This window comes from Oncorhynchus masou, chromosome 31, assembly GCF_036934945.1.
Source record: "Oncorhynchus masou masou isolate Uvic2021 chromosome 31, UVic_Omas_1.1, whole genome shotgun sequence".
In the NCBI taxonomy this organism is placed as follows: Eukaryota; Metazoa; Chordata; class Actinopteri; order Salmoniformes; family Salmonidae; genus Oncorhynchus; species Oncorhynchus masou.
In genome coordinates this window covers 22,013,829-22,028,109 of record NC_088242.1, presented here as the reverse complement: position 1 = coordinate 22,028,109, position 14,281 = coordinate 22,013,829, and the positions used below count along the sequence as shown (strand labels likewise).

Genomic DNA, 14,281 nt, shown 5'->3' with positions numbered 1-14,281 from the left:
CAGCCTGATCTGCGTCCTCTTTTCCTCTGTCTTTTCCTCACGCAAATGACGGGGATCTGGGCCTGTTCCCGGGGGAGAATTATAAACTCACCACCTCCGAGTCCCCGTAGAAGGCAGCCAGGTCGAGGGGCGTGCGTCCGTTCTTATCAGCGTGGTCCGTAGCAGCCCCCCTCTCCACCAGACAGCGCACCACTGGCAGGTGTCCCTTCAGACATGCCCAGCTCAGTGCCGTTAACCCTTCCTTGTCCATTAGAGGTAGGGATGCACCTGGCAGAGGGGTCAGGGATTAGAGGTCAGCATTGGGAGTCAAAGGTCAATTGGTAAAATAAAGTACCATCAATGCTTTGGTGATTGTATTTAACAAAGTAATGATGAAAAAAAAGTAATTGAAAGTTATATAATTCAAAGGATGAAAGGACAGCAGGTCAAAGACAATGTAAATGACAAGGACATGAGTGGATGTTTTCTTCCTCCTGACCCTCACCCTGTGCCAGAAGGAACTCCACAGTGCCCAGGTGACCCTCTGAGGCAGCCATCATCAGAGGGGTTCGGCTTTGCTTGTCAGCCAAGTTCACGTCTGCTCCGTGAGTAAGGAGTAGGTCCACGATCTGAGAGAGGACAGCACTATCGTTACCATCCAGTACACAACTGTTTGTTTTTGTTAACATTGCCGTTCGATCTCTCTTCATCTGATTTGACTGTTTTACCCATTTCGTATCTTCTACATTGTGAATTAATAGTGAAGACATCAAAACTATAAAAGAACACATATGGAATCATGTAGTAACCTAAAAAGTGTTAAACAAATTAAAATATATTTTATATTTGAGTTTCTTCATATTAGCCACCCTTTGCCTTGATGACAGCTTTGCACACTCTTGGCATTCTCTCAACCAGCTTCATGAGGTAGTCACCTGGAATGCATTTCAATTAACAGATAGGCCTTGTTAAAAGTTAATTTGTGGAATTTCTTTCCTTCTTAATGCGTTTGAGCCAATCAGTTATGTTGTGACAAGGTAGGGGTGGTATACAGAAGATCGCCCTATTTGGTTAAAACAAAGTCCATATTATGGCAAGAACAGCTCAAATAAGCAAAGAGAAACGAAAGTCCATCATTACTTTAAGACATGGGGTGGCAGGTGGCCTAGTGGTTAGAGCGTTGGGCCAGTAACAGAAAGGTTGCTAGATCGAATACCAGAGATGACAAGGTAAAAATCTGTTGTTCTGCCCCTGAAAAAGACAGTGTTCCTAGGCCGTCATTGTAAATAATAATTTGTTCTTAACTGATTTGCATAGTTAAATTAAGGTTAAATAAAAATTAAGGTCATGTGACTACCTCATGAAGTTGATTGTGATAATGCAAAGTTGTCATCAAGGCAAAGTGTGGCTCCTTCTAATCTAAAATATATTTTGATTTGTTTAACACTTTTTTGTTTACTACATGATTCCATATGTGTTATTTCATAGTTTTGATGTCTTCACTATTATTCTACAATGTAGAAAATATTTAAAATAAAGAAAAGAAAAACACTTGAATGAGTAAGTGTGTCCTAACTTTTGACTGGTACTGCACACGCACACACACACACACACACACACACACACACACACACACACACACACACACACACACACACACACACACACACACACACACACACACACACACACACACACACACACACACACACACACACACACACAATCACACAATCACACACAGCTCATCCTAATATTTCTATATTTCTTAATTCTATTATTTTAGATTTGTGTGTATTGTTAGATATTACTGCACTGTTGGAGCTCGGAACACAAGCTTTTACCTACACCAGCAATAACATCTGCGAAATATGTATATAAGACCAATACAATTTTATGTGATTTGCGATATGACATGGGTGCACAAAGTAAACACAACAGTGAGTCAATTTCTACAACAACTAAGAGAGTTGAAGCGCGAGGCTAAACTTCTCAGCTGTTTTGGTCTCATACCTACCACACTCTAACAGCGTGAAGTGAATCCATGCACATGTGCAGGTACTGTGTGTGACATTGTGAGAGCGAAGTCTTCATCTCACTCATCGCAACATCTGTGGTGCTGCTCGTAGCAACGTCAGTTTTCTTAGTCTACAGCACCTTTAATATGAAGTGTTCTGTGTTATGGGCCCTGGTCAAAAGTAGTGCACTATAAAGGGTAAACTCAGCCTCACCTGCCAGTTTCCCTGTCGGACAGCACTGAACAGGGGCACGATGCCTCGTCTGTTGGGCTGAGCCACCGCTGCTCCCTGCTCCAGCAGTAGTCTGCAGACGTCTAGCTTCCCCCGGCCCGCCGCTGCCGTCAGAGCTTCAGGGAGAGGAGATGGACACACAGGGATCAGTCATGTTATACAACACAAGTATTTTACTTTTTTTTCACACTTGATCATTCTAAGACTGACAGTTATTGTGTGTGAGTCATGTGTTAGTATGCAGATTGTATAGTAAGTGGATGCAAAAATGGAGAGTGGGAACACACAGGGCAGGGGTGAATAACACACAACACAACATACAGGGAGTTATATAGGAGTTATACAGTGCCTTGTGAAAGTATTCGGCCCCCTTGAACTTTGCGACCTTTTGCCACATTTCAGGCTTGAAACATAAAGATATAAAACTGTATTTTTTTGTGAAGAATCAACAACAAGTGGGACACAATCATGAAGTGGAACGACATTTATTGGATATTTCAAACTTTTTTAACAAATCAAAAACTGAAAAATTGGGCGTGCAAAATTATTCAGCCCCTTTACTTTCAGTGCAGCAAACTCTCTCCAGAAGTTCAGTGAGGATCTCTGAATGATCCAAAGTTGACCTAAATGACTAATGATGATAAATACAATCCACCTGTGTGTAATCAAGTCTCCGTATAAATGCACCTGCACTGTGATAGTCTCAGAGGTCCGTTAAAAGCGCAGAGAGCATCATGAAGAACAAGGAACACACCAGGCAGGTCCGAGATACTGTTGTGAAGAAGTTTAAAGCCGGATTTGGATACAAAAAGATTTCCCAAGCTTTAAACATCCCAAGGAGCACTGTGCAAGCGATAATATTGAAATGGAAGGAGTATCAGACCACTGCAAATCTACCAAGACCTGGCCATCCCTCTAAACTTTCAGCTCATACAAGGAGAAGACTGATCAGAGATGCAACCAAGAGGCCCATGATCACTCTGGATGAACTGCAGAGATCTACAGCTGAGGTGGGAGACTCTGTCCATAGGACAACAATCAGTTGTATATTGCACAAATCTGGCCTTTATAGAAGAGTGGCAAGAAGAAAGCCATTTCTTAAAGATATCCATAAAAAGTGTTGTTTAAAGTTTGCCACAAGCCACCTGGGAGACAAACCAAAATTGAACTTTTTGGCAACAATGCAAAACGTTATGTTTGGCGTAAAAGCAACACAGCTCATCACCCTGAACCCACCATACCCACTGTCAAACATGGTGGTGGCAGCATCATGGTTTGGGCCTGCTTTTCTTCAGCAGGGACAGGGAAGATGGTTAAAATTGATGGGAAGTTGGATGGAGCCAAATACAGGACCATTCTGGAAGAAAACCTGATGGAGTCTGCAAAAGACCTGAGACTGGGACGGAGATTTGTCTTCCAACAAGACAATGATCCAAAACATAAAGCAAAATCTACAATGGAATGGTTCAAAAATAAACATATCCAGGTGTTAGAATGGCCAAGTCAAAGTCCAGACCTGAATCCAATCGAGAATCTGTGGAAAGAACTGAAAACTGCTGTTCACAAATGCTCTCCATCCAACCTCACTGAGCTCGAGCTGTTTTGTAAGGAGGAATGGGAAAAAAATTCAGTCTCTCGATGTGCAAAACTGATAGAGACATACCCCAAGCGACTTACAGCTGTAATGATTGTGTCCCACTTGTTGTTGATTCTTCACAAAAAAATACAGTTTTATATCTTTATGTTTGAAGCCTGAAATGTGGCAAAAGGTCGCAAAGTTCAAGGGGGCCGAATACTTTCGCAAGGCACTGTATGTGTTATATATATCACAACATACTCCCCTATAAAGGTATGAGACATGTTCGACATTAAAACAGTGTTTTATAACTCTGACCTCACTACAGATGAACACAAGAGAAGTAGTGAAAGAGGGAGTAGAGAAAGGAGAGAACATGTGTTGTGGGGGTAGACAGTCGTGTGCATTTATGCATTTGATTGAGTCATACAAGTATTGTTCCCAACAGGACAGAGAGAGTAAAGGGTCACACAGGGATCAGCCATTAAAAAAAAACTTTATCATTATAAGACTTACAGTCATTATGTGTGTCATTTGTTAGTATGCAGACATAGTGCAGGGTGGGAGTAGACAGACAGACAGACCGTAGACAGACAGACAGTAACATCCATGGATTTAACTGACTGAGTCATAGTATTGAGAGAGAGAGAGAGCGAGAGTCATATTAGTATTGAGAGAGAGAGAGCCATATTAGTATTGAGAGAGAGAGAGAGAGCGAGAGTCATATTAGTATTGAGAGAGAGAGAGTCATATTAGTATATAGAGAGAGCGAGGGTCATTAGTATTGAGAGAGAGAGTCATATTAGTATAGAGAGAGAGCGAGAGTCATATTAGTATAGAGAAAGAGAGAGCGAGAGTCATAATAGTATAGAGAGAGAGAGTCATATTAGTATTGAGAGAGAGTGCGAGAGAGAATCGGCTCTAACAGCACTAGCTTGATCTTTCCGATCCACATGTGGGAACCACATAGCCATAGTTGAGCACTCCAGAGCAGACCACCCCCCCCCCCACACACACCCACTCTCCCTTTAAGACTAGCTCTGAGCTCTGCCCTGCCCTGTCTGTCTGTGCTCCAATGACACCACTGCACTCTGTCTGTCTGACATCAGCCAGTGTCTGTTTGGCAGAAACAGCAGAACAAATCTCTCTCTTTCATATCCGCACTGCAGCCCTCGCTCTATGGGTCTGCTCAAAACCCTCTGTCATGACTTGTCTGATTTAAGACAATTTATTAACATGTTCTATCTAAGTGTAGTGATCTAAAACCCCGTGATAAACAAATACAACAAGACAGCAAGCAACAAGACAGTCTAAGCAAGCAATCATGACATCCATCCACGTTTTGGTGGCCGCTACAACTCATCTTTAGCACAGACTAAGCATCGGTTTAGAATTCAAGTGTCAAACCTAAAGCCACTGACACCTAATGATTCTACCTAAGGAAACAGCGCTGTAAAAATGGACAGGCGAAAACAAAATAGTTTCCTGGGTTGAAAACAGTCTCCACAAGGCTGCGGATTGTATCTGAAGACCTTTTTAAAAAGCACATGACGAGAGGCCTTAGCATACCTGTCTCTCCCCACAGGCTGTCGAAGCTATTAATCTGAGCACGTTCCACCTCCTCCTCATCCTTCTCTGGCAGGTCCAGCAGGTAGGACGCAATCTGGTGGAAATAATGATACATATTACACCTCCCAAAATATCACTAGTGTGAGTGGCATGCAATACTAGTAGGATCGCATAGGGATAAACAATGAATTGCTGTCCAGTCCACACACTGCAGGGAAATTACCCAGACTCAAAAATCTAATATATATTCTTAGCTCTACAAAACTGTCAGCTGGGTTAGTGGGGTCTACAGTATACCCGAGTAATCTATTTCACAAAATATTCCAGGTAAGGAGATTTGCAGGGAGGCCTACCTCTGTGTATCCCATGCGGGAGGCCTACCTCTGTGTATCCCATGCTAGCTGCAGCGATGAGGGCTTGCTGGATGGCATGGCTCTTGCTGAAGGCTCCTTGCTGCTGCTGTTGTGGTTGTCCCATGGCCCAGTCCCACTGGATAAGGAACTTGACCATCTCCATGTGGCCCCTGAGAGCTGCATGCACCACAGCACACTGACCATTCTTATCCAGGTGGTCCACCTGTTGATGGACACACACACATAATTCACACTCACACACAAAGATGGTCAATCCCCATTCGTCCATAGAACATATCCATAGATAGAGATGAATCTACAAACACACTGCACCCTCTCTTCCCCCTCTCACCTTGGCTCTCCTGCGACACAGTGTGTTGACTATAGCCATGTGTCCCCCAGAGGCAGCGTAGCCTAGTGGGGTGAGACCGCTCTCTGAGGGCTGGTCTACAGAGGCTCCATATTCCAACAGCAGCCCCACCATGTCAATGTAACCCAGGTGGGCATGCACACACAGCACCGGGGCGTTGTTCAAAACCTCTGTACGGTAGTTCACGTTGGCACCACCGAGCATCAGCAACCGGCTCACCTGGACACAGACAGATTTCACACAGTGTTAGACACAGAGAAAAACAACTGTAGCAAAAGTAGAGTTTAATTTATCAGTAGGAACAGCCCCTCAGGCGAGTTGGTTGGCCCCCTGTCAAAGGGAGAGCTGAAACCCTGATGAAGGCAGCATAGCTGTCCAAACACTGGTATCTACGGAGCCATGAGTGTGAGGCTTTTGTTTTCAAATGGAAAGCAGTACCTTGATGTTAAGAGGGAAAAGCAGCAGTGTTGTAGTACTCTAGTCCGGTCTCGAGACCACATACTCAGTGTATCGGTCTTGTCTCGGTGTCGGTTACATTCGTACTCGGTCGTGACTCTGTCTCAGACAGCAACCATAATACCAGCGCACTCATGTAGGAGAGTGCACTTCTTGTAAAACAAGAAGGCTATACGCAGGTTTTTTTCAGTGGGCAAATGCATGTCTTCATCCATACTGATGCATATCAAAGTAGTGTAGTGAAGGTATATGATTTATGTAGTACAATAGAGAAATCATGCACAATGTAGCCTACACAATCGCAAAGCACGTGAAATATATTCACATGTGCACTGCACACAATCTAGTTTCAGAAGAATATCATCTGCAGGCAGCAAGTGTGTGCAGTTCTCAGCTGGTTTTGGCATGGAGCAGCTCACAGAAGAATGACATCGGTAGCCAGTAGGGTAGGAAAGACATTTCAACTTATGATATCTAACAATAAATGCTAACTAAGACAACAATGGGTATGCAAATCAGGTATTGAAAAAGTTTAGTCGGAAGTGTTGGTTAGTAGGCTATTTGTGATATGCAATTGTCATCATGCGCTGTTTGTATCAGGGGCGTATCACGTGGAAGTGACTGTGTGGACAAAGGCCAACCCACTGGGGAGCCAGGCCCTGTCAGGCCCACCCAATCAGATTGATGTGGTTTAAACATTGTTGTGGACTTAGACCATCACATTTTTGTATTTTATTTCTATTTTAAGTATGATTTTGAGAGTGAAAATCTGAAAAATATATAGGAAAACTAAGTTTAAAAAACTGTTAAACATAGGATTTTCCACACAGGATGACTTTCCTTTGCTGGGCGGGTCGTTTGGGAACTTTTGGGGAAAATGAGAGTATACCCATTTCTCCAAGCACCACTACACCACTGCATAGGGCCAATGGAAAGACAGCAGTCACACACAGAATGATGTTAAATCACCACTACACCACTGCATAGGGCCGATGGAAAGACAGTCACACACAGAATGATGTTAAATCACCACTACACCACTGCATAGGGCCGATGGAAAGACAGTCACACACAGAATGATGTTAAATCACCACTACACCACTGCATAGGCCCGATGGAAAGACAGTCACACACAGAATGATGTTAAATCACCACTACACCACTGCATAGGGCCAATGGAAAGACAGCAGTCACACACAGAATGATGTTAAATCACCACTACACCACTGCATAGGGCCGATGGAAAGACAGTCGCACACAGAATGATGTTAAATCACCACTACACCACTGCATAGGCCCGATGGAAAGACAGTCACACAGAGCATGATGTTAAATCACCACTACACCACTGCATAGGGCCAATGGAAAGACAGTCACACACAGAATGATGTTAAATCACCACTACACCACTGCATAGGGCCGATGGAAAGACAGTCACACACAGAATGATGTTAAATCACCACTACACCACTGCATAGGGCCGATGGAAAGACAGTCACACACAGAATTATGTTAAATCACCACTACACCACTGCATAGGCCCGATGGAAAGACAGTCACACAGAGCATGATGTTAAATCACCACTACACCACTGCATAGGGCCGATGGAAAGACAGTCACACACAGAATGATGTTAAATCACCATTACACCACTGCATAGGCCCGATGGAAAGACAATCACACACAGCATGATATTAAATCACCACTATACCACTGCATAGGGCCGATGGAAAGACAGCAGTCACACACGGAATTATGCTATATCACCACTACACCACTGCATAGGGCCGATGGGAAAGACAATCACACACAGAATGATGTTAAAGGACAAGCAGTCCATAAACTCAGACATAATAAGCCAGTAGGTCCCAATCATAAGAATACAAAAACACAACCATTAAGCATTTCCAAATTGAAATGCACAACTATTACTTCCCATTGAAAAAAACATTAATTAGAATCATTAGAAACCCCTTTGCAATTATGTTAGCACAGTTGAAAACTGTTGTGCTGATTAAAGAAGCAATACAACTGGCCTTCTTTAGACTAATTGAGTATCTGGAGCATAATCATTTGTGGGTTTGATTACAGACTCAAAATGGCCAGAAACAAATAACTTTCTCCTGAAACTCATCAGTCTATTCTTGCTCTGAGAAATGAAGGCTATTCCATGCGAGAAATTGCCAAGAAACTGAAGATCTCGTACAACGCTGTGTACTACTCCCTTCACAGAACAGCGCAAACGGTCTCTAACCAGAATAGAAAGAGGAGTGGGAGGCCCCGGTGCACAACTGAGCAAAAGGACTAATACATTAGAGTGTCTAGTCTGATAAATATCCACCTCACAAGTCCTCAACTGGCAGCTTCATTAAATAATGCCTGCAAAACACCCGTCTCAACGTCAACAGTGAAGAGGCAACTCCGGGATGCTGGCCTTCTAGGCAGAGTTGCAAAGAAAAATCCATATCTCAGACTGGCCAATAAAAATAAAAGATTAAGATGGGCAAAATAACACAGATACTGACTGGACAGAGCAAGTCTGCCTATAAGGCCAGCATCCCAGAGTCGCCTCTTCACTGTTTCAACATTAATTAACAATGTCTACATTGTATTTCTGATCAATTTGATGTTATTTTAATGGAGAAAAAAAATATATTTTCTTTCAAAAACAAGGACATTTCTAAGTGACCCCAAACTTTTGAACGGTAGTGTATGTAGCATGCTAAAAACACAGAGCCTAACTCTAGCTAGCTGCTAGGAGGATGTCAAGCCATTGGAAGAGTGGGTAAGTGATTGACTTTTTCCCCTCATATAGTTTTTCGGTGGCTATACACAGCTAGAGATGCAGGTGTCATTTGGTTAGCGAGCAAGAACTTCAACGAATGTTATCCAGTTAGTATATCTCTTGCGCATGCAAAATTCACTCTGGCTATCTACTACAATTTCAGAGTACTTTCATCTGAAATTGCCAGAGCGCAGAACAACTGATGAATTTACAAAAGCACAACACCTGCTGAATATGACCGGTGTCAGCAAACGTAGACAAAAAAAAGTGCTCTAGATAACATGTAAACAGTCTAACCTGCTCAGCTACGGCAAGTAAAATGGTCAGAGTGAGGTGTTTTCTCATTTGTGTCTGGAAGTAGCAAGCTAGCCAGTTAGCTTGGGTGCTTGGTTGGGACAAGCATGCATTGGAAGGCAAGCTGCAGAAGGATGAAGAGGCTACAATTCCCCATCATTTATCAGTGCAATTTTGACAGTCAACTAGCAGAAAAAGTTTGAGAGGGTTTATCTGATGTTCCTTCATTAGATTTTAGCTAATCTTGCTCTGGCTAGCATTAGTTGATATTGTTGTTGCTGATGTACATAACTGAGGGAGAGAGAGCCTTTTCATGGTTGTTTGATCAATAGGACTGTACGTTCCCACATGTAAGAGGACTCCAGTGGTGTTTGCATATTTGCAGAAATCCATTCAGGTGTATTTTGTGGCTTTTGGCGAATGTGTTCTATGGCTTGTTTGTATAAAAGCCTACTGTAGCTCTGATTGGCTATAGCGCACCAGTCTGTGTAGACTCCGGTTCTGGACAAAACAGATGTTTTTATTCGGTTTAATTTACTGCAGTGTCTATTAATTGTCCGAATGCATGGCTCCTTTCCCACTCTACATTGCTATAGAATTTTCACAAATGCCGTAGTATATATAATTCTCAAACATTCTAAGAATTTATGAAAATGTGAAAATGACCACATCTAAGTGGTAGCTGAATGTCTAAAGAAACCATATGTTGTTCTGAAATATGAACACAGAAATACTGGACATTTTGAACTCTTATTATGGTGGGGATTTGACAAAATTGCAATTATGATCTTGAACTCGCATTTTTCTGGTCTCGGTCTTGACTCTGTCTCTGACCCCTCTTCCCCCGCCCGGTCTAGGTCTTGACTCGGTCTCAGCCTCCCTCGAGTCTTGGTCTAGACTCGGACTCGACTTGCTCCGGTCTTTAATCGGTCTCGCTTTAGGTGGTCTTGAAGACAACACTGAAAAGCAGTACGTTACCTTGATGCTAAGAGTTAAAAGGGAAAAGCACAGGCTCTGTCGTAACCGGCGGCGACCGGGAGGTCCGTGGGGTGACGCACAATGGGCCTAGCGTCGTCTGGGTTAGGGAGGGCTTGGCCGGTAGGGAGGTCCATGACTCATCGCGCACCAGCGACTCCTGTGGCAGGCCGGGCGCAGTGCACGCTAACCAAGGTTGCCAGGTGCACAGTGTTTCCTCCGACACATTGGTGCGGCTGGCTTCCGGGTTGGATGCGAGCTGTGTTAAGAAGCAGTGCGGCTTGGTTGGGTTGTGTATCGGAGGACGCATGACTTTCAACCTTCACGGGAGTTGTAGCGATGAGACAAGATAGTAGCTACTAAAAACAATTGGATACCATGAAATTGGGGAGAAAAAAAGGGAAAAGCAGTAAGTTACATTGATGTTAAGAGTTAAGAAGGTAAAGCAGTAATTACATTGATGTTAAGAGAAAAGCAGTAAGTTACCCTGATGTTAAGAGTTAAGAAGGAAAAGCAGTAAGTTACCCTGATGTTAAGAGTTAAGAAGGAAAAGCAGTAAGTTACCCTGATGTTAAGAGTTAAGAAGGTAAAGCAGTAAGTTACCCTGATGTTAAGAGTTAAGAAGGTAAAGCAGTAATTACATTGATGTTAAGAGTTAAGAAGGAAAATCAGTAAGTTACATTGATGTTAAGAGTTAAGAAGGAAAAGCAGTAAGTTACCCTGATGTTAAGAGTTAAAGAAGGTAAAGCAGTAAGTTACCCTGATGTTAAGAGTTAAGAAGGTAAAGCAGTAATTACATTGATGTTAAGAGTTAAGAAGGAAAATCAGTAAGTTACATTGATGTTAAGAGTTAAGAAGGAAAAGCAGTAAGTTACCCTGATGTTAAGAGTTAAGAAGGAAAAGCAGTAAGTTACCCTGATGTTAAGAGTTAAGAAGGAAAAGCAGTAAGTTACCCTGATGTTAAGAGTTAAGAAGGAAAAGCAGTAAGTTACCCTGATGTTAAGAGTTAAGAAGGTAAAGCAGTAAGTTACATTGATGTTAAGAGTTAAGAAGGAAAAGCAGTAAGTTACATTGATGTTAAGAGTTAAGAAGGAAAAGCAGTAAGTTACATTGATGTTAAGAGTTAAGAAGGAAATGCAGTAAGTTACCCTGATGTTAAGAGTGTAGAGGTTGAAGCAGTACCTTGATGTTAGGAGTGTACAGGTTTCTAAGTGAGGACAGAGCAGTGGACAGGCCCTCTGTGCTGTAGGAAACCCACAGCCCCTGGAGGATGGACGAGGAAACCCCAACCTTCTTGCTTAGGCCCTGAAATATAGACATAATTTGAGCTGTCACTGCTTTGAGTTGTGCTGTGTGCATATGAAAGTGTGTGTGTGTGTGTGTGTGTGTGTGTGTGTGTGTGTGTGTGTGTGTGTGTGTGTGTGTGTGTGTGTGTGTGTGTGTGTGTGTGTGTGTGTGTGTGTGTGTGTGTGTGTGTGTGTGTGTGTGTGTGTGTGTGTGTGTGTGTGTGTGTGTGTGTGTGTGTGTGAGTCCGTGTGCGTGTCTGTGAGTCCGTGTGCGTGTCTGTAGGCAGTGTGGTTAGGTGAACCTTGAAGATGTGTGCTTTAAGGATGTGGTGTCCCAGTTCAATGGTCTGCTGTCGGTTCAGCTTGGTCTCCTGGCGAGAGAACCAGAAGGCTAGCAGGGTGTGGCCACTCCTACAGGGAGACAGGGAGGAACATAAACCATGAGCTTCTGCACAAATAGTTAGGGTTAGTAGATAGTTAGATGTAATGTTGTTGACAGTTAGTTGAACATGCTTATCCCTGTTAATTCCCTAATGATTATAGGAAACGTCTAACTGTGATTTCTGGAAAAGATAGGAATTTGGGGAATTTTTTGTAACTCTATCCAAGACTACATCAGTCTCTCATATAGTACCCACCCCCTACACACCAGGAGACCCATCCACCCACTGACCTGGGGTCACACAAGAACTTGGTTTTCTCCCCCTCCTCCCTCCAGATCAGCCACTCCCTGAAGGATGGGTGAACAAACATCCTGGTCCCGTCCCTCCTCTTGACCAGGAACATGGCTAGGTTGTCTACACGCTGTGTGAAGTCCTCCCAGTCCAGCATACCCTGCAGCAAAGAGGGTGAAACCAAGAAACTTAGCTTCTTAGCTGTGCACATGCCCAGGAGCTTTGCTAAGGCTGTTCTTTTTCACGGGCACTATCGTTGCTATCCGGTATACAACTGCACATGCCCAGGTAGTGTTCGCATGGTGGCTAACGGTTCCCCGTCAGTGCAATAAGTGTATTTGCCTGCAGGGAGCCGGCATTGATAGCCTGGTAGATCTGTTCGTCAGTGAGGGGGTGGAGGGTTGCCACGGCCACGTTGAGTAGGGGGAGGGCCCGTTCGAAGGACGACTGGGTAGGGAAACGCATGTTGCACTGCAGCAGGTACACCTCTGCCAGGTTGACGGGCACCACCTGGGATCAATGAATCAATCAGATATTTTCTATCAACAAATAAATCAATCAGTCAGTCAATCATTATTATAGCATATTTCTTAGATAGGGAGTGCAATACAATGTTCTGTATAAAAAAATGTAAATGGCACACAGAAAGTGTTCAGAGGCCTTGACTATTTCCACATTTGTTTACTTTACAGCCTTATTCTAAAATGGATTAAATAAAACATTTTCCTCATCAATCTACACACAATACCCCATAGCTAAAAAAGCGAAAACAGGTTTTGATTTTTTTTTGCAAATTTTCTTAAAAATAAAAAACAGAAATACCTTATTTACATAAATATTCAGACCCTTTCATATGAGACTCGAAGTGAGAACTCCAGTGCATTCTGTTTCCATTGTTCATCCTTGAGATGTTTCTACATTTTAGCCCACCTGTGGTAAATTGATCTGGTTGGACATGATTTGGAAAGTCACACACCTGTCTATATAAGGTCCCACAGTTGACAGTGTATGTCAGAGCAAAAACCAAGCCATGAGGAAGAAACAAATTGTCCTTCGAGGTCCGAGACAGGATTGTGTCTCCGCTTGGAGTTGGCCAAAAGGCACCTAAAGGACTCAGACCATAAGAAGCAAGATTCTCTGGCCTGAATGCCAAGCGTCACGTCTGAAGGAACCCTTGCACAATCCCTACGGTGAAGAATCATGGTGGCAGCATCATGCTGTGGGGATGTTTTTCAGTGGAAGGGACTGGGAGTATAGTTAGGATCGATGGAAAGATGAAGTACAGAGAGATCCTTGATGAAAACCTGCTCCAGAGTGCTCGGGACCTCAGACTGGGGCGAAGGTTCACCTTCCAACAGGACAACGACCCTAAGTACATAGCCAAAAACATGCAGAAGTGGCTTCGGGACAAGTCTCTGAAAGTCCTTGAGTGGCCCAGCCAGAGCCTGGACTTGAACCCGATCAAACATCTTTGCACCTGAAAATATCTGTGCAGCGCCACTCCCCATCCAAGCTGACAGAGCTTGAGAGGATCTGCAGAGAAGAATGGGAGAAACTCCCCAAATACAGGTGTGCCAAGCTTGTATCGTCATACCCTAGAAGAATTGAGGCTGTAATCGATGCTTGTACATCGATTACAGTACTGAGTAAAAACCTATTTTTGCTTTATCATTATGGGCTATTGTGTAGATTGAAAAAAAAACGATTTAATCAA

At 43.3% G+C, this 14,281-nt stretch overlaps 1 protein-coding gene across 1 annotated transcript in view; it reads right to left on the bottom strand.

Moving 5' to 3' along the window:
• The window catches only part of tanc2b (tetratricopeptide repeat, ankyrin repeat and coiled-coil containing 2b), a 136,725-nt gene that overhangs the window by 14,796 nt on the left and 107,648 nt on the right, over positions 1–14,281 (bottom strand). The window contains 10 exon segments of the mRNA XM_064950366.1: positions 92–267; positions 485–608; positions 2,211–2,344; positions 5,374–5,467; positions 5,755–5,949; positions 6,079–6,315; positions 11,790–11,912; positions 12,196–12,304; positions 12,567–12,727; positions 12,910–13,077. Coding sequence (XP_064806438.1) covers positions 92–267; positions 485–608; positions 2,211–2,344; positions 5,374–5,467; positions 5,755–5,949; positions 6,079–6,315; positions 11,790–11,912; positions 12,196–12,304; positions 12,567–12,727; positions 12,910–13,077 — 1,521 coding nt within the window.